At 42.9% G+C, this 26,170-nt stretch overlaps 1 protein-coding gene across 1 annotated transcript; it reads right to left on the bottom strand.

The window, feature by feature from the left end:
• Window positions 1-5,152: 5,152 nt before the first annotated feature.
• On the bottom strand, window positions 5,153-25,539 carry LOC311146723 (EEIG family member 2-like). Its single transcript, XM_084183281.1, has 11 exons — window positions 25,254-25,539; window positions 21,232-21,352; window positions 20,966-20,995; window positions 18,210-18,326; window positions 17,375-17,421; window positions 15,474-15,580; window positions 15,201-15,296; window positions 14,754-15,000; window positions 11,493-11,629; window positions 7,270-7,333; window positions 5,153-7,020 (listed from the first exon to the last, which is right to left on the bottom strand). Exons 1-11 carry the CDS (start codon window positions 25,397-25,399, stop codon window positions 6,978-6,980), a joined length of 1,155 nt encoding a protein of 384 aa, XP_084039407.1. The 5' UTR covers window positions 25,400-25,539; the 3' UTR covers window positions 5,153-6,977.
• Between the last annotated feature and the right edge of the window lie 631 nt (window positions 25,540-26,170).

A 26,170-nucleotide genomic window follows, 5' to 3' on the forward strand; every position in this document is an offset into this window, starting at 1 on the left:
CCGATATCCCCAGAGATATCATCGATCATAAACGTGAATAAAATAGGACTAATAGCACTACCCTGTGGAGTTCCATTTTCCACCTCATATTCTCTTGATAACTCTGATCCCACCCTGACCTGGAAGGTTCGGTCAAACAAGAAATCCATAATCCAGTTGTACATTCTCCCACTAATACCCATTCCATTCAATTTAATCAGTAGACCTTCCCTCCACATTGTATCATATACTTTTTCAATGTCAAAATATACTATTGACATCACTTCCTTCGTTGCCAAAGCTTTGGTCAGCTCAGTACTAACTGTAACCAATGCATCAAGGGTAGTCCTTCCTTTTCTGAATCCACTCTGGTATGGACTTAATAGACCCCTATGTTCCAGATAATACATACATCTACCTACAATCAACTTTTCCATTGATGTACAGATATTTGATGTAAGTGCAATAGGTCTATAACTAGCAGGACTGGATGGATCTTTACCAGGCTTCACAAAAGGCAACACCACAGTGCAACGGAGCAGTGCAACCACACCCCTCCAAAGCCCTCGTTATATCAAACATGGTGAATTCAGCATCTAGTGATTCCGTCTTACGGTATACATCTTCATGCATTCTTAGTCTTTTACATTCATCACTTAGATTGTCAACTTTATGAACTGCTGCAAAAACTATTCCTAGAGCGTCTGCTTTTTCTTTGTTTGAAACAGCCATAACATTTCCTCAGATAACACAGGTATATGTACTGTCTTTCCTTTCCCCATCATCCTCTTTAACATTTTCCACACATCCCCCAATTGTGTTTCCCTTCCTATAGAAGAACAGAATTCCCGCCATGCACCTTTCTTTGAATTCTTAAAGACTTTCCTAGCCAATGCTATCTTCCTCTGAAAGACTGTCATGCTATCAAATGTCTAATTATTCTTGAAAGTGTTAAAAGCACTATCACGATCAGTGATGGCCTTATTACATACTTCAGTCCACCAAGGAACTATCTTTCGTCGACGATGTACCTCTAGTCACATTTACCCATGTCCCCCGACCATCCTTTATACAAACTAGTCCCCTCCACTCCAGAAAATCTTCAACCATTAAACCATTGACATCCATAGCAGTGCTACCCCACATTGGATACATTGATTGTAATTTTGTACCTCTGCGCTTCCATGGCTTTCTGTTGTACTTCACATCCTCCATATGCTGCACTATGTTCTCCGTCACAGTTACAACATTTAACTTTAGTATCAGGCCCACATTTTCCATACTCATGATCCCCACCACACCTTGCACATCTCATTTTACCTTTGCACAGTGCACAAACTAGCAACATGCCCAATCCATTGGCACTTAAAGCACCGAAGTGGAGGCCACTGTTCGTCCAATTGGGACACACTGTTTCATGGTACTTCGATACGAAGTGATTTTCATAGCAGATTAGGCGACCATTTTCCCTAACCCTTACCTTTTTCCTAACCTTTTCCCGAGTCTCTTAACCTGCTACGAAAAAGTAACTTCCGTATTGAAGTGGCGTGAAAATAATGTTTCTTTCATCCAATGAGTGAGTCTCCTAAATGGGTACCAGTAGGCCCTACATGTACAGTAACTGCTGCAGGGAGGAATTCAAAATCTTTGACTCAATGCATACACCGATGAGATGCACAATCATGTTGTTTGAAAAATCAGAACAATACTACATATGATAATACATTTTCTCCCATCCATTATTAAGTGTGTTAGGCTAGCCTATTGTGTCTTTAAGCATTTGCATATGATCAGTCCTAGGTGTATGTACACAAGTAACCTGTCAAGCTTCGATTTATTTACAGTGGTGTGAAAAAGTGTTTGCCCCCTTCCTGATTTGTTATTTGTTTGCATGTTTGTCATACTTAAATGTTTCTGATCATCAAACACATTAAAAATCCAAACCTACATGGCCCTGTGTGAAAAAGTGTTTGCCCCCCCTGTTATAACACAACTCAACTGTGGTTTATCACACCTGAGTTCAATTCCTCTAGCCACACCCAGGCCTAATTACTGCCACACCTGTTCTCAATCAAGGAATCACTTAAATAGGACCTGCCTGACAAAGTGAAGTAGACCAAAAGATCCTCAAAAGCTAGACATCATGCCAAGATCCAAAGAAATTCAGGAACAAATGAGAAAGAAAGTAATTGAGATCCATCAGTCTGGAAAAGGTTATAAAGCCATTTCTAAAGCTTTGGGACTCCATCGAACCACAGTGAGGGCCATTATCCACAAATGGCGAAAACATGGAACAGTGGTGAACCTTCCCAGGAGTGGCCGACTGACCAAAATTACCCCAAGAGCGCAGCGACGACTCATCCAAGAGGTCACAAAAGACCCCACAACAACATCCAAAGAGCTGCAGGCCTCACTTGCCTCAGTTAAGGTCAGTGTTCATGACTCCACCATAAGAAAGAGACTGGGCAAAAATGGCCTGCATGGCAGAGTTCCAAGACGAAAACCACTGCTGAGCAAAAATAACATTAAGGCTCGTCTCATTTTTACCAGAAAACATATTGATGATCCCCAAGACCTTTGGGAAAATACTCTGTGGACTGACAAGACAAAAGTTGAACTTTTTGGAAGGTGTGTGTCCCATTACATCTGGCGTAAAAGTAACACCGCATTTCAGAAAAATAACATCATACCAACAGTAAAATATGGTGGTGGTAGTGTGATGGTCTGGGCCTGTTTTGCTGCTTCAGGACCTGGAAGACTTGCTGTGATAAATGGAACCATGAATTCTGCTGTCTACCAAAAATCTGTTCGTGACCTCAAGCTGAAGCGAACTTGGGTTCTGCAGCAGGACAATGATCCAAAACACACCAGCAAGTCCACCTCTGAATGGCTGAAGAAAAACAAAATGAAGACTTTGGAGTGGCCTAGTCAAAGTCCTGACCTGAATCCTACTGAGATGCTGTGGTATGACCTTAAAAAGGCATGTTCATGCTCGAAAACCCTCCAATGTGGCTGAATTACAACAATTCTGCTTAGATGAGTGGGCCAAAATTCCTCCACAGCGCTGTAAAAGACTCATTGCAGGTTATCACAAACGCTTGATTGCAGTTGTTGCTGCTAAGGGTGGCCCAACCAGTTATTAGGTAGTAGGGGGCAATCACTTTTTCACACAGGGCCATGTGGGTTTGGATTTTGTTTTCCCTTAATAATAACAACCTTCATTTGAAAACTGCATTTTGTGTTATCTTTGATTAATATTTACATTTGTTTGATCTGAAACATTTAAGTGTGACAAACATGCAAACAAATAAGAAATCAGGAAGGGGGCAAACACTTTTTCACACCACTGTATGCCTACTACTCTTCCTCCATTTTTGTCATGTGATTCTGCCATTATTTACATTTTTGTCATTTAGCAGACGCTCTTATCCAGAGTGACTTACAGTTAGTGCACACTGTATATTGTTGCCATGAGGTCTGCGCCCTTATGACACAGGAGGTAGTGTTGGTGGTTCAAGCCCTGCTCCAACTATTCCCCCTCAATCACTGCAGTATACTCTGACAATCAAGAATATGCAAATCCCTTCGCTCATACATTCAAAAGCTGGAGTCAAAGACAGTTCTTCACTACATGTGTCCATTCCTCCCCTCCTTGCTATAATATATGGGCCTTTTTATGCTGCACAAATTGGGCTCAGCATCCCAATCCCAATCTATTGCAGCAGCTCTGTAAATTAAATAGGATTATTCCAGGAACGTTCCCTCCTTGCCTGTGATAGTATAAAGATCCATGGCAGCCAGCCATTGCCCTCCCGTACTTTGTAAGGCCCCATGTAGATCAGTTGGTAGAGCATGGCGCTTGCAATGCCAGTGTTGTGGGTTCGATTCCCACGGGGGGCCAGTATGAAAAAAATAATGTATGCACTCACTAACTGTAAGTCGCTCTGGATAAGAGCGTCTGCTAAATGACTAAAAAATTACAACAAAAAAATTACGCATCTCACCCTGCGATGCAGAGGCAGGACTGGCGGTGACAAGCAGCCCTGAGGGCTATCTCAACCCCCACACGACCCTGCGTTGAGTACTAATGACAGGAGTAATATAACCGCTTTTTGAGCCAGCATGGATCCACTGTTTCAAAATCAGTATCCATTTTAGGCAACAACACCTCCGCCACACTGATCCTCAACATGGGGGCCCCACAGGAGTGTGTGCTCAGCTCACTCCTGTACTCCCTGTTCACCCACGACTGCGTGGCTACGCACAACTCCAACTCAATCATCAACTTTGCTGATGTCACGACAGTGGTATGCCTGATTACCAACAAGGACGACACAGCCTACAGAGAGGAGGTTAGAGTGGTGCCAGGCGCTAACCTCTTCCTCAATGTAAAAAACAGAGGAGCTGGTCGTGGACTACAGGAGACAGAAGAGGGAGCACGCCCCCATCCACATCGACGGGGCCACAGTTGGGAGGGACAAAAGCTTTACGTTTCTTGGCATGCACATCACTGAGGACCTGAAATGGTCCCACCACACCGACACCATGGTGAAGGTGCAACAGCGCCTCTTCAACCTCAGGTGGCTGAAGAAATTCAGCATGGCCCCTAAGACCCTCACAAACTTCTACAGATGCACCATTGAGAGCATTCTGTCGGGCTGCATCACCGCCTGGTACGGCAACTGCACCACCCTCAACAGAATGGCTCTGCGGTCAGCCCAACGCATCACAGGGGGCACGGTGCCTGCCCTCCAGGACTGTTGACTCTGTGCATGTATATACTGTATTCTCAACATAGCTCATCCTAATATACCTACTACCGTGCATACCTTTTTATTTTCCATATTATATCATGTCTATACACATACCACATATTTATATTCAGGATTCTCACACAGGTTCACTCTAATATATCTACTTTGGATTGTTATTTCTTGTTAAATGTTTTTTTTGATTATTTGTGTATTTGTATCAGTATTGTATTCGCGAGACATTCTACTGCACTGTTGGATCTAGTAACATAAGCATTTCACTGCACCTGCTAAAACATCTGCAAATCTATGTATGCAATCAAACTTTAATTCGATTTTTGTAGCTGGAAAAGTAGGCTACAGTTTAGCAGAGAAAAGGGAAAAAGAACAAAAGCTATTGAGCGAGAGCACAATTGTTTCTTAAATAAATGGAATTGTTTTATTAAGATGTTTTATTGTCACATACACCGGATAGGTGCAGTGACATTATTATTATTATTTTTTACAGGGTACTTTACAGAACAACACAGCATGTGTTTGTGAATTGGGATACAGTATTGAAATAACCATCTTCCAACATTTAGAAAATTAAACAATGTGGGACCAGCACTTGCAACATCAATCTACAGAAATAACCGTAAAAACAACAAAGTAGAATACCAACATCATAAAGACACATGCTGTAAAATGTATCATTTGTGGTAAAGTGGACAAATAAGAAAGTCATTAAAAATGTAACATTATGAACATCTGAAGAACATTCTTTCTCTAATCTGTATTCATACCGATAAAAACTGACAAATGCAGACGGTATCAACATACACAAACACAAGAACTGGTCTGCTAATTGAATGTGAGGTTGAATGAGGCAACACTTTTCAACAACGCACTAAACAATATTAACAAAACAAAAGTCACATTTGGCCTTGCAGATGCTTGATGCTTGTCAGAACTCTAACATCCTAGTTTGATCACTGTCCTTGACTGACTCCATCTTTCCTTGAGTGAACCTGCCCTTGCCCCACTTTCCACTCTCAAAATGTCAACAATGTTCTCTGTCCCTAAATCAGTTTTCCCTACTATTTACTACTACAGTATCAAAATAAGGTTTCTGAGAAAATAAACGTCTGATTTGTTGTCTGCGCAAGGAGGCCTCTCCAAATACTTACAAACACAATTTTGGGATCATAGACCATAATGAAGCTACTATATAACCGTTTTGCTGAGGATTAAAAAACTAAACACCAACCTACAGGTCTTGCTTGAAACTAATCCACAGTTACAAGGACATCGTCACCTCCATCTGATGTTGACACTCCTCCTCAACACCATCTGGCAACATATATTATTTCTCTGTTTATAGAATCTTAATGATGTTCCCTGCTTGAGTCTTCACGTATAGCGAAACATACTGTCAGTTCCTCTTTGTTCATATGACAGAATAGGGCACCTGTAGGTTGATGACATCACACAACCTGTGTGTGTATAGTTCTTTAGTCAGTTTTAAGGTCATTGTGGGAAATGAAATCAGCTCATGGCCACATCTTGTCAGTTAAAACACCTGTGTGTGTGTGCGCGCATGTGAAACACTACACATTTGCAGTGATGTAGTGAAAAAAAAAAAAAGATACATAGATAAACTCTGATCGCCAGTTGCGGTTAGAAAAAGTAACGCTCCCTATACTTTCAATGCATTTTCCGTAAAAGGTAGGTAAACTACCGTTTGTCCTCCACTACACCCCCGCACATTTTACACAGTGAACATGTCAAGCAGCAACATACTGAACAATAAAACTGTAAATTACAACATACCTCCCAGAGTAATAACCTAGAAACATTTGGAAGGATTTGACTTTCATAAAAAAATGTACAAGCCCTTTTTGTTGTAAGACCACAGTATTCTTCTACTTATCTAAAAATGTGTCTTCATTGAACATAAGGCCTGCAGAATTGAAAGACTACCCCCTCTGGGTAGAGAGAACATTATACTGCTCCACACAGTTTAAGTGCGACAGCACTCAAGTCCATATATCCTCCTCTTTCTTCTCAAAAACAAGTTGTCATGAAACTCAGGTCACCTTCCTTTAACACTAGGGGGAGCAGTCTTACACAGTTTCTGCTCATCAGACTAGGACTTCTGTTGGAACAAATGTTTGTCCTGCAGAGAGGTGGAAAAACTGCTGCCCCCCTGTCAGACCCCGTGGTGTTGTGGAACCTTCTCTGACACATGTCCACTCCCCCCGGAGGCTAGGGTTTGATCACCACCTGCTCGTAGGGCCCAGCCCCAACCCTGAAAGAGAACACCAGACAAACACGTGTTATCTCATCAGCCAAAACTCACACAAACAAGTGAAAGGGCGTTACTGAAAAACTCTTCACGACAAACAGTCTATTAATCAAATATTCTTTAACTATCGATTGGCCCTTGTGCCGTTAAAAATGTGAAATATCAGTGACTCAGTGACAATGCCTGCTGTTGTGTCATTCTATTTCTATGGAGTCACCCACTTCTGATGCATTAGGTAATGATGTCACCAACCTGGTGTGTTGGCTTCCCAGCGCCGTGCTTCCACCAGGACCAACAAACAGCTTGAGCCCCTCCTCTGTAACACGCACAAACAAGTAAGTTACTGTCAATCAACACAAGTGTGAAAATTACTTAGGAAGCAACCATTAGCCATCTAAAAATATGTGGTTATTGACAAGAGTATTATTCACAATGAGAAAGAGACAACGCTTCAGCAGCAAAGAACTAGAAATGTGTGATATTAAATGGCAAATCTAGTAATCTGTTAACCCATTACAGTCTAAGCTCTGTCTAAACTGGGGGAGGGGGGTTCTACTAAGCTATATGGAATTGTTTTAAGAAGGTCATACCAAGGACCATTTTGCTATTTGATTTTGAATTTTAAGACCCCTTGATGTATCAATTAAAAAAATATATATTTTATGAAAAATTTGATTTGGCCTTCCTGCTATTAGCCTATACAAACGCATTGAATAACAGATTCACTACATGGAACAAAAAATCTAAAAGGAAGTTTGTTCTGAAGTGTCTGTATATGTCAGAGATATAAGAAAGATCAGGATATTTGTATTTATATATATAAATATATATATATAATAATAATAATAATAATAATAATAATAATATATATATATATATTTTTAACATGCATTTAACCCCTTATTTTTGCCACTAAACAGTCTCCATATACACTTAGTATACAACACATTAAGAACACCTGCTCTTTCCATGACATAAGCTGTGTTCAAATACTAACCCCACTAATTGTACTATTTGTGATGTAAATTGAGTATGTAGTATGCTTATTGGTCAGTATGGATATAGTTAGTATGCCAAAAGTTCCCGGATATCGTACTAAATTCGTCAAAATACGAAGTATACAAGCAGTGGACACTATTTCCGTACTTTTATGGCCCATAATGCAATTCTTCAGAAAATAGGCGTGGCTTCACAACGTTTTCAGATTTGAAGAAAATGGTGGAAAATATGTAGCCGAAGTCAGACGAGAGAGGATACAAATTCATTGCTTTAACTAATTATGACAAATGTTAAGAAAATGTTGAGCAATGTAATAAAGTAATGACTTTTCAAATAAGCTACATTACACGTTATGTTGGCTAACAATTTGTTAGCTATGCTATCCTTACAAACCGCATAGCATTACAGTATGTACCAGTATGTTAGCTAGTTACCGTCCTAACGTTAGTTGGCTACTAACACATCGAACTTGCCAAGCAGTATTTTAAGTATATGCTATTTAACTACCCAACGTTTATTGATTTGATTTTTCACATATTTCTTAGCTAAGTGGTATAGTCGTTGTGAGTTCTCAATGGACATTGTTAATTCTGGCTATTTCAGAGCACTCTCGTCTGAGTGTGCCAGAGCGCAGAATAACTGATGGATTTACGAACGCTCAACACCCGTTGAATATGGGCGGTGTAAGTAAACGTTGGCAAAAACAAGCGTAATTGCCAGCAGCACAGTTACAGTCACCAACGTTCTGGATAACATGAAAACAGCCTAACCAGCTCTGCTAGGGCAAGTAAAATGGTCAGAGTGAGGTGTTCTCTCATTTGTGTCTGTAAGTAGCTAGCAAGCTAGCCAACGGTCAGAACGCTCAGATCAACCCTACTCCTCGGCCAGAGCGTCCAGTGTACGCTCTGAGAGCGAAACTCTCTGAATTTACGAACTGACAATCTGACAACGCTCTGGATTTACGCACTCTGGCACTCCAGATTGAATTTACGAACACACCCGAAATCGTTAAATGTCTAGCTAGTCATTTTTTATGCCAACAAGCTAGCAAGAGGTTGCACAGCAACAGCATCAACTTCCGGTAGACAGGCGAAGCGCTAGTATACTCAACTGAAAGGATACCGTTCGTTTACAGTATACTGAAATGAACTAATAGTATATGCTATGAAGTACACTGCTCAAAAAAAGTAAGGGAACACTTAAACAACACAATGTAACTCCAAGTCAATCACACTTCTGTGAAATCAAACTGTCCACTTAGGAAGCAACACTGATTGACAATACATTTCACATGCTGTTGTGCAAATGGAATAGACAACAGGTGGAAATAATAGGCAATTAGCAAGACACCCCCAATAAAGGACTGGTTTTGCAGGTGGTGACCACAGACCACTTCTCAGTTCTATGCTTCCTGGCTGATGTTTTGGTCACTTTTGAATGCTGGCGGTGCTTTCACTCTAGTGGTAGCATGAGACGGAATCTACAACCCACACAAGTGGCTCAGGTAGTGCAGCTCATCCAGGATGGCACATCAATGCGAGCTGTGGCAAGAAGGTTTGCTGTGTCTGTCAGCGTAGTGTCCAGAGCATGGAGGTGCTACCAGGAGACAGGCCAGTACATCAGGAGACGTGGAGGAGGCCGTAGGAGGGCAACAACCCAGCAGCAGGACCGCTACCTCCGCCTTTGTGCAAGGAGGAGCACTGCCAGAACAAATGTGCATGTGTCTGCTCAAACGGTCAGAAACAGACTCCATGAGGGTGGTATGAGGGCCCGACGTCCACAGGTGGGGGTTGTGCTTACAGCCCAACACCGTGCAGGACGTTTGGCATTTGCCAGAGAACACCAAGATTGGCAAATTCGCCACTGGCGCCCTGTGCTCTTCACAGATGAAAGCAGGTTCACATGAGCACATGTGACAGACGTGACAGAGTCTGGAGACACCGTGGAGAATGTTCTGCTGCCTGTAACATCCTCCAGCATGACCGGTTTGGCGGTGGGTCAGTCATGGTGTGGTGTGGCAATTCTTTGGGGGGCCGCACAGCCCTCCATGTGCTCGCCAGAGGTAGCCTGACTGCCATTAGGTACCGAGATGAGATCCTCAGACCCCTTGTGAGACCATATGCTGGGGCGGTTGGCCCTGGGTTCCTCCTAATGCAAGACAATGCTAGACCTCATGTGGCTGGAGTGTGTCAGTAGTTCCTGCAAGAGGAAGGCATTGATGCTATGGACCGCCCGTTCCCCAGACCTGAATCCAATTGAACACATCTGGGACATCATGTCTCGCTCCATCCACCAACGCCACGTTGCACCACAGACTGTCCAGGAGTTGGCAGATGCTTTAGTCCAGGTCTGGGAGGAGATCCCTCAGGAGACCATCCGCCACCTCATCAGGAGCATGCCCAGGCGTTGTAGGGAGGTCATACAGACACGTGGAGGCCACACACACTACTGAGCCTCATTTTGACTTGTTTTAAGGACATTACATCAAAGTTGGATCAGCCTGTAGTGTGGTTTTCCACTTTAATTTTGAGGGTGACTCCAAATCCAGACCTCCATGGGTTGATACATTTGATTTCCATTGATACTTTTTGTGTGATTTTGTTGTCAGCACATTCAACTATGTAAAGAAAAAAGTATTTAATAAGATTATTTCATTCATTCAGATCTAGGATGTGTTATTTTAGTGTTCCCTTTATTTTTTTTGAGCAGTGTATATACTCATTAAGTATGTAGTATACAGTATGTTAGTATGGGTATTCGAACACAGCTATACACTGACCAGGTGAATCCGGGTGAAAGCTATGATCCTTTATTGATGTCACTTGTTAAATTCACTTCAAATCAGTGTAGGTGAAGGGGAGGAGACAGGTTAAAGAAGGATTTTTAAGCCTTGAGACAATTGAGACATGGATTGTATATGTGTGCCATTCAGAGGGTGAATGGGCAAGACAAAAGAGCTCAACAGTTTCCCGTGTGTATCAAGAATGGTCCAACACCCAAAGGACATCCAGCCAACTTGACACATCCCTGTGGAACGCTTTCGACACCTTGTAGAGTCTCGCCCTGACAAATTGAGGCTGTTCTGAGGGCACCAAAGGCACCGAAACACTATAAATAAGATAAAGGGGAAGAGAGTGACCATGGCTTGTTGAATAGTACCACTTTAACCACCGTAGCTACGCTGTATCTACCCGCCATGCAGTCTGACATGGCTGGCGTATGCAGAGGCCGAGACTCATCTGGGAGGTATGTGAGGTTCTGAACCTCTTACATACTGAACTCTCTCTCTCCCTTACGCCCTCTCTTCCTAATAGTATCCATAAAGACAGTATTCTCTGCACTGGACTACAAGGCAGAAGCTGAAGTCTCTACATAAAGCCTTTTCCCTATTCCTTACAGTGTGGTATCCCTTGATAACCCACTGAGCTAAGCCTGGCCCTATCCATCTGAACTAAAGCCAGGGATTGTGAATGTACCCTCAGCGCTGGAGTCCAGTAGGCTGTGGCTGAAGTCCTGGCTCTGGAGGATCTTCTCCACGATGTCGTCAGCATCCACCCGGGTAGCATCCACTCTCTTCAGCTGAGCCTCCACCGAGTTCTGATTCATCCGATGCCTAAGGCGCACACACACACACACACACACACACACACTCTGGTAAGACAAGGGGCGGCGGTCTCTGTATATTTGTAAACAACAGCTGGTGCACAAAATCAAATACTAAGGAAGTCTCGAGGTTTTGCTCGCCTGAGGTAGAGTATCTTATGATAAGCTGTAGACCACACTATTTACCAAGAGAGTTTTCATCTATATTTTTCATAGCTGTCTATTTACCACCACAAACCAATGCTGGCATTAAGATTGCACTGAATGAGTTGTACAAGGCCATTAATCAACAGGAAAACGCTCATCCAGATGCAGCGCTCCTAGTAGCCGGGGACTTTAATGCAGGGAAACTTAAATCCGTTCTACCTAATTTCTACCAGCATGTTAAATGTGCAACCAGAGGGGAAAAAACTCTAGACCACCTTTACTCCACACACAGAGACGCATACAAAGCTCTCCCTCGCCCTCCATTTGGCAAATCTGACCATAACTCTATCCTCCTGATTCCTGCTTACAAGCAAAAACTGAAGCAGGAAGCACCAGTGATTCGGCTAATAAAAAAGTGGTCAGATGACGCAGATGCTAAGCTACAGGACTGTTTTGCTAGCACAGACTGGAACATGTTCCGGGATTCTTCAGACAGCATTGAGGAGTACACCACATCAGTCACTGGCTTCATCAATAAGTGCATCAATGATGTCGTCCCCACAGTGACCGTACGTACATACCCCAACCAGAAGCCATGGATTACAGGAAACATCCGCACTGAGCTAAAGGGTAGAGCTGCCGCTTTCAAGGAACGGGACTCTAACCCGGACGCTTATAAGAAATCCCGCTATGACCTCCGACGAACCATCAAACAGGCAAAGAGTCAATACAGGTCTAAGATTGAATCATACTACACTGGCTCTGACGCTCGTCGGATGTGGCAGGGCTTGAAAACCATTACAGACTACAAAGGGAAGCACAGCCGCGAGCTGCCCAGTGACACAAGCCTACCAGACGAGCTAAACCACTTCTATGCTCGCTTCGAGGCAAGCAACACTGAAGCATGCATGAGAGCACCAGCTGTTCCGGACGACTATGTGATCACGCTCTCCGTAGCCGATGTGAGTAAGACTTTTAAGCAGGTCAACATTCACAAGGCCGCAGGGCCAGACGGATTACCAGGACGTGTACTCCGAGCATGTGCTGACCAACTGGCAAGTGTCTTCACTGACATTTTCAACATGTCCCTGACTGAGTCTGTAATACCAACATGTTTCAAGCAGACCACCATAGTCCCCGTGCCCAAGAACTCTAAGATAACCTGCCTAAATGACTACCGACCCGTAGCACTGACGTCTGTAGCCATGAAGTGCTTTGAAAGACTGGTCATGGCTCACATCAACAGCATAATCCCAGAAACCCTAGACCCACTCCAATTTGCATACCGCCCCAACAGATCCACAGATGATGCAATCTCTATCGCACTCCACACTGCCCTTTCCCACCTGGACAAGAGGAACACCTACGTGAGAATGCTATTCATTGACTACAGCTCAGCATTCAACACCATAGTGCCCTCTAAGCTCATCACTAAGCTAAGGATCCTGGGACTAAACACCTCCCTCTGCAACTGGATCCTGGACTTCCTGACGGGCCGCCCCCAGGTGGTAAGGGTAGGTAACAACACATCTGCCACACTGATCCTCAACACGGGGGCCCCTCAGGGGTGCGTGCTCAGTCCCCTCCTGTACTCTCTGTTCACCCATGACTGCATGGCCAGGCACGACTCCGACACCATCATTAAGTTTGCCGACGACACAACAGTGGTAGGCCTGATCACCGACAACGATGAGACAGCCTATAGGGAGGAGGTCAGAGATCTGGCCGTGTGGTGCCAGGACAACAACCTCTCCCTCAACGTGACCAAGACAAAGGAGATGATTGTGGACTACAGGAAAAAAAAGAGGACTGAGCACGCCCCCATTCTCATCGACGGGGCTGTAGTGGAACAGGTTGAGAGCTTCAAGTTCCTTGGTGTCCACATCACCAACGAACTATCATGGTCCAAACACACCAAGACAGTCGTGAAGAGGGCACGACAAAGCCTATTCCCCCTCAGGAGACTAAAAAGATTTGGCATGGGTCCTCAGATCCTCAAAAAATTCTACAGCTGCACCATCGAGAGCATCCTGACTGGTTGCATCACCGCCTGGTATGGCAACTGCTTGGCCTCTGACCGCAAGGCACTACAGAGGGTAGTGCGTACGGCCCAGTACATCACTGGGGCAAAGCTCCCTGCCATCCAGGACCTCTATACCAGGCGGTGTCAGAGGAAGGCCCTCAAAATTGTCAAAGACTCCAGCCACCCTAGTCATAGACTGTTCTCTCTGCTACCGCACGGCAAGCGGTACCGGAGTGCCAAGTCTAGGTCCAAAAGACTTCTCAACAGCTTCTACCCCCAAGCCATAAGACTCCTGAACAGCTAATCATGGCTACCCGGACTATTTGCACTGCCCCCCCACCCCATCCTTTTTACGCTGCTGCTACTCTGTTAAGTATTTATGCATAGTCACTTTAACTCTACCCACATGTACATATTACCTCAACTACCTCAACTAGCCGGTGCCCCCGCACATTGACTCTGCAACGGTACCCCCCTGTATATATAGCCTCCCTACTGTCACTTTATTTTACTGTATATATAGCCTCCCTACTGTCACTTTATTTTACTTCTGCTCTTTTTTTCTCAACACTTTTTTGTTGTTGTTTTATTCTTACTTTTTTTGTTTAAAATAAATGCACTGTTGGTTAAGGGCTGTAAGTAAGCATTTCACTGTAATGTCTGCACCTGTTGTATTCGGCGCATGTGACCAATAAAATTTGATTTGATTTGATTTGACACACACACACACACACACACACACACACACACACACACACACACACACACACACACACACACACACACACACACACACACACACACACACACACACACACACACACACACACACACGTGAGAAAAAAAGCAGGGGTGGATGAGATGGAGCAGAAGGACTCCTGATGATTACATTGTGATACTTTGTTGAAAGGTCAGAGATGAGTATTTAGGTGTGTGTGTGTGTGTGTGTGTGTGTGAATATTACCTGCTCAGTCTCTCTGAGGAGGCAGAGCTCTTTGCGGGGGTGGGGGGATGTTCAGGCATGGGGGAGTAGGCACAGGTGACAGAGACAGGGGGTGCAGAGCGGACCTCCTTCTCCCCCCTCTCAGTCCCCCGGTCCTCGCTGGGTTCAGGAATGCTTGCAATGCCCGTCGAGGCAGAGCCCGCTGAGGGGTTCCTCTTGTGCGTGAGCTCTGATAGGCTGGAAGAGCGCGAGTGACCTGTGCTGTAGCCTATTGGGAACGAGTTGGCAATGTTACCCTCCACACAACAGACAGCCACAGATTTCACAACCAGAACGATAACTCTGACAGCAAGCTATAACTTTTCAGACATTCATACCTACTACTCATATCTTCTTTAGTTCATGATACAAGTCATAGCCTTTTCTCATCGATATTTGGTTCAGACGAGGTGTGTAGCTACTAGCTACCTGAGACTTTGGACTGTTGGCTGGCGTAGCTGGACGTTCTAGAATGGCCACATGCTCCCAGTTCATCAGGAACAGACGAACACTTCCCTGGGGGCTCTGAGCAGGAGGGAACAGCAGCACAACATTAGGACAATGTCAACACAACATCAGCACAACATTAGCACTAATGATTACTGATTACAAGGATGGCAGGATTCAACCCTGTTAAATTAAAGTGTTATATGTCCAGAGCCGGCGGGGTGTATGTGTGTGTTTGGGTGTGTGTGTGTGTACCTGGGATGGGGAGGCAGGGTGTGGGTGTGTCCCCTCCCTTCCTGTCTTTGTGGAGACACTCTGCCTCAGCCTGCTGGAGGCCCAGTTTCATGGCCATGGACGGTGGCCTGCAGGGGACACAGGGACATTGTCAGTCACATCAACTGCTTTCAATGAGCTGCAGATCAGCTGCTTTACAAACACAACACCACCTGTTCCAAACCTACTACTTCCTACCATGCATGGTTGTTGGTTGGTTTGAGTCTTTCATTCGTTTGTCCAAATGGTTATTTGAAAGTCAGTGGCTTAATTGAATACATACATCATGCATGTAACATCTAAAGCCATAATGTGACCCATCCTTTCAGAAAAAAAGTATAACTGTGAATGCAAAGTTCTTCTGTGGAACTGGAACACAATCATATCCTATCAGAAGTGCTGATCTGTCAGCAAGAGGTTTTTATGAGATGTATATCCGGTTAGCTGAGCTTGCGTTCATCTTTAATAACCCCACTTTCACAACACAGGAAACCACCACGTCTCATTTCTTTTCTTTTTGTTAGATGAACCGGTCTAACTCAAGATTGGAGAGGGGGTGGACTCAAATTATATAGAAGAGACAAAGTGAGAGAGAGAGAGAGAGAGAGACAGTGGTAGAGAGACAAAATACTTTACAATTTGCCAATAACAGCTAGTTTTAAGTTTTCCCCTCACTTCCACAGAGCTCTTACAATAAGCCCAACGCACACACTGTGTGTGAGTCACATTCTGTAGGAGGAAAGCTCAGTAAAAGACACACACACATACACACACACTCTGTGGGGGACACCGAGGAGCACTCGGAGACACTCCAGCTTTCTCCCAGAATCTCTCCACTGTGTCATTAGAGGCCTTAGCCAAGGCAACCCTCCCACACTCAACAGTCACTGCATAAGTCCAGCAGTATATTTTTAATACATTTTCACCCCCTCCTCCATAGTAAAATTATACTTCAATACTGCTGAGTACAGAATGTCCGGAGTCTTCCTGTTTGCCATTCTGGCTTGTCGTCCTCTGCGACTCAGTTACCCCACTCTCAGACACATTAGGCTTTTATTGTCTACTCAATAAACACTCAATAAAGGCTCTCTAAGGCTATATAAAGGCTCTGTAAACGTTATATTCCATTCTGTTTCCTCCACTGTGGGATTCAGACAATAGAGAGACGTGTTCAGAGAGAGAGTAGAGGGGTGGTGCGGTAGAGAGTGGGATTCCGTGTGCGCGTTTTTTTTAACGTGTGTGTCCATAGTAAAAGGCGTAGCCGTCCATGTACACGTTCTCAGCGCTGCCAGGAGTGTGTGGGCACGTCATGCTAAAATCAGTTGTTTCTAACAACAGAAGCCAGAAAGAATCTGTGGGGAAGTTCTCTTATCCTCACCTTTGCATATCTAAACAATAGAACTGTTACTATTCATGTTCAATGGCAGAAGTCGGCTTGATTGAGTCCACAAGTATGATTGACTTCAAATCGTTCATGTGGTGCTGAGGAAACTGTGCCAACGCTTGAACTTTCCCAAAATAACCATTTTACAAACATGGGATGGCAATTATCCCCCTGTGTTTCTGTGACTCGGTTTCATAAAGCCACAGAACTAGCAGCAGTGTCTGGGTGTACTCAGACAGGATGCTGAATGCATAGGTAGGTAGGTGGTTTGCTCTGTGTGTCTGTGGTCTGGCCAGATGCAGACTTGTCTGTCTGTCTGTCAGTCACATCAATGTTTCCTACTTACCTTTACTGAATAATTGGCCAAAACTGCATTCATTTCCACTATGCTAATCCTACAGTTGTCGCGCTGATCCAAAATCAGTGAAGTCCTAAAAACGTTTTGTGATGTAACCCACCAAATGGATTGAATGAAAAGGGTAATGAAAGGTGCACTTACGTTTTAAAGCAGGGGTCCCCAGACATGAGCTGTGTGCTAATGACAACCTGTGACAAAGACATGTCAGCAAAAAATGTCAGCACGGATCATACACATCTACAGGCCCTATGAAATAGGATGAAGTGATCCTAGACCTGTGTCTAAGTACAAATTCTAGCCGAAGCATGTACAAGATACATTCATAGCACAGGTACTTCTCCAATATCATGTCAGAGCAGTTGCATCACTAGGGAGGTAGCTCAGATGATAGAGCATGGTGTTTGCAATGCCAGGGTTGTGGGTTCGCTTCCCACGGGGGGCCAGTATGAAAATAAAAAAGAATAATGTATGCACTAACTGTAAGTCGCTCTGGATAAGAGCGTCTGCTAAATGACGTAAATGTAAATGTATAATACCTCATCCTGAACTGTACTGAGTGGTATTACATACCTGGTTACGAACTGTTTACCCATACACATTAGTAAACATATGGTGACTAGGGGGCGGAGGAGGGTGATAGCTAACCATGTGCTTTCTCCCAATGTGTGCCAATACTTGGCCATGTTGGCTATGACCCAATACTCTCACATGGTTCCCTTCCTGGTCTCCTCTCCCGCATGAACACTCATTAGTAACAGGCTGGATAGCTGAAGTTGTGTAGGCTAATCAGTGTATTTCTTTCATCTATCCAGTCCTTTAAGATCAGTGGTTCCGGTGTAGACAAGTAGGGCACCTCATTCTAGAGTTATAGGACAGAGCCAAGTAGGCTAGGGCAGAGTAGGACAGACTCCAGTGTCATAAACACGTCCCGTACTGTAGATGTTCTGGAGGCCTGTCTAACTGTACTGAACTGTACCTTGAGTATAGAGTTGTCCTGTCTGCAGTTCTTGGTGTCGTAACCCTCTAGTAGGCATCGCCGCGTGGTGCTGCCAGAGCCAGCAAACTCGGACAGGTTCAGGTCAGCAAAACCCAGCTACAGTAAAGAGAGAGAACAGATATATTCAGGTTTATGGAAACAGCTTGGCAACAGAGCCTCAGTTCCATAGAGTTATAATACAGAGCACTCTGCTTCTAACAATCACATATGTAAGAAACTATTGTAGTGGTCTTTAATATTCCCATACTTTCAATTAGGGCTGTGGCGGTCACGAAATTTCGTCAGCCGGTGATTGTCAAGCAAATAACTCTCACGGTAATTGACCGTTAATTAACATAAACACATTTAGCACCTCCTGGCTTCCAAGCATAGCCTACAAGCCACTGATGCAGACCTTTGGAACATCTACATTTGAAAAAAGTCTAATAAATCCATGTAATATAGCCTACACCTTCACAATAAATCCATTATTTATTTTAGACAGGTCTAAAGAAGCATGATATGAAGAAAATGTAGTCTATTTCAGAAGAACAGAATAGCATACTCTAAGTTGTCCTGATGTTAGGCCCTGATCTGGCTATGCCAAATGGCTGTGGGCTACACTAGTTCATTTAACATGCAGCTATTCTGTGTTGAGCAGTTAACAAATAAATAGCTATTCCTATATGCTTAATTTAGAGTTATTAATGTAACTTTAGTTGTTCTACAAACATTGGGTTATATGTTTTGATTTTTAATACATTGTAAGGAAGGCTGCATGATGTGACTCTAATGATGATTTGAAAAAAGTTGCTTGAAAGGCATGAGCTCTGCTTAGTTTTTTGCGCAGGCTGTACACACTTCATTAGCCTCTCACTCACAATTTGACAAGCACTTGATAATGCCTCGAATTTCACGGTGCATCCCCTTTGTGGCCGTAATGCACCCCAAAAAAATCCATGCCTTTTTTCGGCCAGTGGCCGTTGTGCCCTTCTCCCCGAGTGCTGCGCGCTCCGAAGCACCTCTTACTCACATGGCTCTCCATCATGTGATCGGGTCTTTCTCACAGGCTACAAGTGAAGACAGACACATCGGGGAAGCAACTGCGCGCGTCCTTATCCAATTCCGAGGTGCGTATTGAAGATATTGGAAGAACTGTCCACATTTACTTTTCGTCAGCCAACAAGATGAGTAGGCCTAATGGCAAAAGTAATAGCCTATGTCAATCTACTATCCCCCATAGTACAAAAGTCAACCTATTCTATTCTGTGCGAGAAATAAATATTCCAAACATAGTCTGGGACAGTTGTGGGATGCGATAGATCCCAAATTAATAAAACCACTAGCATTTAAAAAAAAAATTGTTTAGGCAATGTGGCTGACGCAACAGATCAGAACGTTTAGCTTAAAATGTTGATAAACTATTAGGGTATTTCTTCACATTATAAGCGCAGCAATGCGCACATGGGAGTACGCTATAAGCGCAAATGTTCCATTAGCGGGAAAACACCATTATCAAAGTGACAGCAAATGCGATTATGCATGTAATGCTTTTATTATTTTTATTATTATAAGGTTCATTTTTATGTTGAAAATGATCTTCCCCAAACTTTGAAACTAACGCGCTGCTTATGTATGCCAGTTAGGCTCTAAACCCCTTATAAAGCAGATTAATGTGCTTAATTTTAAGAAGTTATTTGGCCACTTTAGTTGTGATACAAACCTTATGAAAACATATAGGCCTATGGGCTAGGCTACTATGATTTGAAAAAGTAGCAAAAACAAGATTGTTTCTTATGCTGGGCATCATTCACAAGTGATAATATATAATTCACAAGTGATAGGCTAATATTGTCACCAATCAGACTATTCTTGATTTAATCTTGTCTTTACATATACTTAATAATATGTGTGAAATTAGTTTTGATTTAGAATGGACCATTATCATGCGCCTGTCTCAGAACAGGGGCAGCGGGAAAAAATACATGTAATCTATGCACTTAAATAGCGAATGGAGGACGCTTTCCACATGGTTAATTTTCATGCCAGCCAGGTATGCTATACTCCTGTTGTAAAGAGAAGCAATGTGCTTAATATTAGGAAAGTTGAGAAATAGATATAGTAGGCTAGCCTATAGAAAGCTGATGGGATCCTTTTTAGTAGAGGCCATCACTCTGTTTTCTCGCGCAATTGCATAGCCTATGGAAATGTTGCGCAACATGAGCTCATGGGCTCTCATGAAGTGTTTGATTAGATTTTTGATTACATTTGCATTGATGTCAGAGTGATTAGAGGGACAATAGAGTGCTGAGTACCAGGCAGTTAGCAAGTTTGGTAGGCTACTAATGACCATCAGCAGCATCAGAGCTTGGAGAAGCCTAATTACCGTGACTAAACGGACACGTGGAATTTGACCGCCTTCATGACTAGTAATATGACGATAATACGGTCACTGCAACAGCCCTACTTTCAATGTACTTCCCTTTTAAGAATGAGTCATGCGGTACTGACGTCATTCTTTAGTTATGACTGCTAAAGGACAGCTAAGTGTTAAACAACAATCAGTACCCAAAGTTGGAAATAACAGGCTAACTATCCTCTTTAACCTCACCTTTACAGACAATGGACTGATTACTTTCAGGCGGTGAATGACTAACTGTAATTTGCATTATGATAAGAATGTTCTGTTACGCATTTCCTTTTAAAATGTCAGCATGTCATGTTGTCATTGACTGAATTCAAAAGCAAAATATTACCTTTGCAAAGGTCTTTCCACCCTTCATTTCCTAAAAGGATGAGGAAATAAATAGTTATCCATCAAACAAACAATCCTTGTGTGTAACAAGTACATCTCCACTTTTGATCTCAAAACACAGATTTTGTAGCAATAGTCTTAACAGTGATTGACATCTTGACAGCCTGTAGTTGACCAAGTGGTAGACATATTCTAGTAGTAGACCTATTCTTGTAATCAGTTGAACTTGACATAACTTTGACAGCATCGTTGTAGTGAGTTCTGTACCTTGCGTACAGACACCCGGCACACACAGGGGTCCAGTACTCCTGTTCCAGCGTTGGCACTCATTTTACACAGGAAGGAGAACCTCTTCCTCCAGCGCACACAGTTAGCCTGGACCTGCTCCCTGGAGAAGACACAAAGTTAGTAGCAGTACAACAAAAACGAAAAAACACACACAGTCCCCTATGTGACAGTTGATTGGAATATTTAGCTACCCTACACATGCATCCCTAGATCTGATTAATGGCTAAGATAAATATAGACTATGACAACTAAGGGCACAGTTAATGAGAAGATCCTGTGTGCCGTTCTCTGGAATGGATGTGACAGATCAGACATGGAACATAAATGCCTTCAAGGTAAAATAACACAAACTTTCCCATGCTCTTTCCCTTCCTATGGATTAGTCTCACAAAAATAGATGTAGGCTAGGTTAAGTGAATTATAGATTTTGAAATGTGATGGCAGTGTTCTGAACTTTTGGCCCCTCATAGTGACAGATGTAGGCTTCAGGAATGAAGAACACTATGCATTGGCTCTTTAGAGCAAGGGATATGTAAGGTGTTTCAGCATTAATGCAGGTGAAACACTTTGTCGTATGCACGCATGACTAAGTCGCTTTGGATAAAAGCGTCTCCTAAATGGCATAATATAATATACACTACCGTTCAAAAGTTTGGGGTCACTAAGAAATGTCCTTGTTTTCCATGAAAACATACATGAAATTAGTTTGAATAGGAAATACAGCAATATGAATAGGAAATGTAGTCATTGACAAGGTTAGAAATAATGATTTTTAATTGAAATAATAATTGTGTCCTTCAGACTTTGCTTTCGTCAAAGAATCCTCCATTTGCAGCAATTAGAGCCTTGCAGACCTTTGGCATTCTAGTTGTCAATTTGTTGAGGTAATCTGAAGAGATTTTACCCCATGCTTCCTGAAGCACCTCCCACAAGTTGGATTGGGCACTTCTTACGTACCATACGGTCAAGCTGCTCCCACAACAGCTCAATAGGGTTGAGATCCGGTGACTGTGCTGGCCACTCCATTATAGACAGAATACCAGCTGACTGCTTCTTCCCTAAATAGTTATTGCATAGTTTGGAGCTGTGCTTTGGGTCATTGTTCTGTTGTAGGAGGAAATTGGCTCCAATCAAACGCCGTCCACAGGGTATGGCATGGCGTTGCAAAATGGAGTGATAGCCTTCCTTCTTCAAGATCCCTTTTACCCTGTACAAATCTCCCACTTTACCATCACCAAAGCACCCCCAGACCATCACATTGCCTCCACCATGCTTGACAGATGGCATCAAGCACTCCTCCAGCATCTTTTAAATTTGGTCTGCGTCTCACAAATGTTCTTCTTTGTGATCCGAACACCTCAAACTTCGATTCGTCGGTCCATAACACTTGTTTCCAATCTTCCTCTGTCCAGTGTCTGTGTTCTTTTGCCCAACTTAATATTTTCTTTTTATTGGCCAGTCTGAGATATGGCTTTTTCTTTGCAACTCTGCCTAGAAGGTCAGCATCCCTGAGTAGCCTCTTCACTGTTGACGTTGAGACTGGTGTTTTGCGGGTACTATTTAATGAAGCTGCCAGTTGAGGACCTGTGAGGCGTGTGTTTCTCAAACAAGACACTAATGTATTTTGTCCTCTTGCTCAGTTGTGTACCGGGGCCTCCCACTCCTTTCTATTCTGGTTAGAGCCAGTTTGCGCTGTTCTGTGAAGGGAGTAGTCGGCAGTGTTGTACGAGATCTTCAGTTTCTTGGCAATTTCTCGCATGGAATAGCCTTCATTTCTCAGAACAAGAATAGACTGACGAGTTTCAGAAGAAAGTTATTTGTTTCTGGCCATTTTGAGCCTGTAAACGAACCCACAATTGCTGATGCTCCAGATACTCAACTAGTCTCAAGAAGGCCAGTTTTATTGCTTCTTTAATCAGCACAACAGTTTTCAGCTGTGCTAACATAATTCAAAAGGGTTTTCTGATGATCAATTAGCCTTTTAAAATGATAAACTTGGATTAGCAAACACAACGTGCCATTGGAACACAGGACTGATGGTTGCTGATAATGGGCCTCTACGCCTATGTAGATGTTCCATTAAAAATCTGCCGTTTCCAGCTACAATAGCCATTTAAAACATTAACAATGTCTACACTGTATTTCTGATCTATTTTATTTTATTTTAATGGACAAAAAAATAGCTTTTTTTTTTAAAGAAACAAGGAAATGTCTAAGTGACTCCAAACTTTTGAACGGTAGTGTGTATATATATACACACAATTCTCAACTGGGTAACGGTTAGACTTCAGAGAGAGTTCAAGGAGGTAAAACAGACCTCGGCTGTCGACCAAAGCAGACAGGTATTCTAGAAAAAAGGCTTTTAAATAGTCACATCACTCATAGTGCTGCCTTTTCCATTATTTCAGCTCAATCACACATTCAGTGACTCTGAGGAGGCTAATGGCCTTTGTTTGTGTGTGTGTGTGTGTGTTCGAATGAGCCTAAGAAGATGGATAATATTAATAGAGCAGCAAAAACATTTTTCTAAATAACAAGATACTCATTCAAAACCTATTCACAGGTTAAAAATTGCGAAAAGACAATGGCTTGAGTAATGGCTAGGTACAGTATGGTATGTTTACATAATTGGACAAATGCAGGCAGTTGCCTTGGCAAAGTAACTCTGAGAATGCCAACCGAGTCGACCATTAGGAGCTAGCACATGCTCCAGTTGTGTGTCCACTACTTTCCAGAGTGACTCATTTAAGTGCAGTCCTACTCGTGCGGTTGAGTGGGTTGACATGATGTGAATCTCTTAAAATACCACAAGGAACCGTTAGAGCTGTTAGATTAGCTCTCTCTAGGGAAAACAACAGTCTGTCTGTGTTCAAATGCCACGGACAAAGTCCTATCCTGAATTCAGAGGAGGGGATGTTCCGGGGTCTAAACAGGAAGGAATGGTGAATGGATAACATGAAAGAAATGGATAACATGAGAGAAATTGATAACATGAGAGAAATGAGTTAGATGCTGTTAACGTGACTTGACTGATCCAATCTTTAACTGATTTGAAACTAGTTTTTAGCCAATCTGTCTAGCCATCTCTCAATGGCTCTGGATCCTTGGAGAGCAAGTATTTCTTGTTGCATCAACTGATGTTTTGAGTGGGATAATGAGGTTTTAGGAAATGTATCGGACACCCTTTAAAGTCTCATATGAAGGGTCTCTTGAAACATGTTACTTGTAAGCTAAATATACATTTTTCCAGCAAAGTGTTGAATGTGTGTTTGTTATAGAGCTCACTCTGCGTAAATCTCCAAATGTACAATCTCCAAATTTACCTTGAAAACAGTGTTGGATTGGGGATGAATGATTTCCAAGTTTTTGCAACTAGTCTGATCAATAAAACCCTAGCCAGTCTAAAGTAGGAGATATTGAAATATTGGTTTTAACAAAATGATAAGCAAATACATTACTTTTCCTTGGCATGTCAGAGTGGAAAATGGAATCTAGCTTACGTTAATATTGACCTTCATTTGCCAGACGTTTTGTTCAAAGTTTTAAGGTAAATTGCATAAAATGTCAGATATCACAGCTCAAGCAAGCCTCACATTTCTACTAGCCATGTTTGACAGTGGGCCTCGTGACTGGTGGTGTTTTGCTGTGTCAGTCACTCAGTCAGAACAATCAATCAGACAAGCAGCATCAGTCAAAACAAGATGTCAGACGAATTACCATGGAAACTATATCAAAATAAGAAATAGAGGTAAAAACAACATACAATTTGGAATACTAAGCTCCATATTGTATAACGTTAATAAATGAAAATTGACAGTTAGCTATTAACTTACACATACCACATTATTCACATGCACCACTGTCTTCATGACTAAACTAACTAGCTAAAGGGGGAAGCTAGCTAGCTAACTATATAGCTGTATCTGGCTAACAATGCCACTACTGCCAGTAATCGCTCTCACCTCTGTGTGTTACTTAAAATAGGAAAGGCAGTTTCTTACCGAGAGGACTCTTCTGTAAAGCCACCGTCTACGAGCCGTACTTTGCAAAACAAGACCCCGTTAACAAAGGGAACAGACGATAGTTCGTCCAACTCGAAATCTACCTTAAATTTGAATTTCTTTTTCTTCATCATAATGAACGACATTATGCTACTGCTAAAGTAACTTGCTAAAACTGTGGTAAATCTATATCGGTCGCTAGTCAGACAGAGCCTAATTATAGTATATATACCTAGCCAAAGCTCGAGCTTCTTGACTGTCACTTCTCCCTGGCACTTGCCACTGACTGTCTGAGTTCTTTTAGCATTTGTCGTTGAGTTCAAATACTTCACGCCCCCGTACCTATAGGTACCTACCCCTAGTTGCGACAGGGCAGAAATCCACCATGGCTACTCCCGCCTCCAGTAGTTGATCTTGAAGTGTTGGAGAGACTATAAAATGATAGGGAGGGCATTGATCCATCTGATTTGTTTAATAGACGTATGGATACTGTATATCAGGATTTTGTGGCCATGTACAAAATATCAAAGGACCGGACGTACTGGGTCAGCATTTGTAGTGCAGGAATGTCTTGTGGCAGTCAGGAAACGTATTACAGATCGTCTGGCTGTATATACGGCGGAGCTGATGGCCATACTGTTGGCCTTGCAGTGGGTGGAGGAAGTTAAGCCAGACAGATTAGTTATTTGCTCTGATGTATGTGCAGTGTTGATGAGTCTGCAGTCCTTTATCTCAGATATCAGACAATACCTGCTTTGAGGTACTACAAACCCACGACAGGATTAGACAGATGGGGATACAGAAAATATTTACTTGGGCCCCAGCCCATGTGGGGGTGGAGGGGAACGAGGCAGTTGATGTACTGGCTAAACAAGCACTTAGTAGTGGGGGTGTTGATGTTGTAGTTTCAATGAGCA

The sequence above is a fragment of the Coregonus lavaretus genome, assembly GCF_964263955.1.
Source record: "Coregonus lavaretus genome assembly, chromosome: 19".
NCBI lineage: Eukaryota > Metazoa > Chordata > Actinopteri > Salmoniformes > Salmonidae > Coregonus > Coregonus lavaretus.

Bases quoted from the DNA above. Each gene is read 5' to 3' on its own strand.
- LOC311146723 (XM_084183281.1), bottom strand. From the start codon at position 25,399: ATGTCGTTCATTATGATGAAGAAAAAGAAATTCAAATTTAAGGTAGAT. The intron at 20,996-21,231 runs GTACAGAACTCA...TCATCCTTTTAG, and splicing joins GCCGGGTGTCTGTACGCAAG to GAAATGAAGGGTGGAAAGAC. The intron at 17,422-18,209 runs GTACAGTTCAGT...TCTTTGTCACAG, and splicing joins AGGACAACTCTATACTCAAG to GTTGTCATTAGCACACAGCT.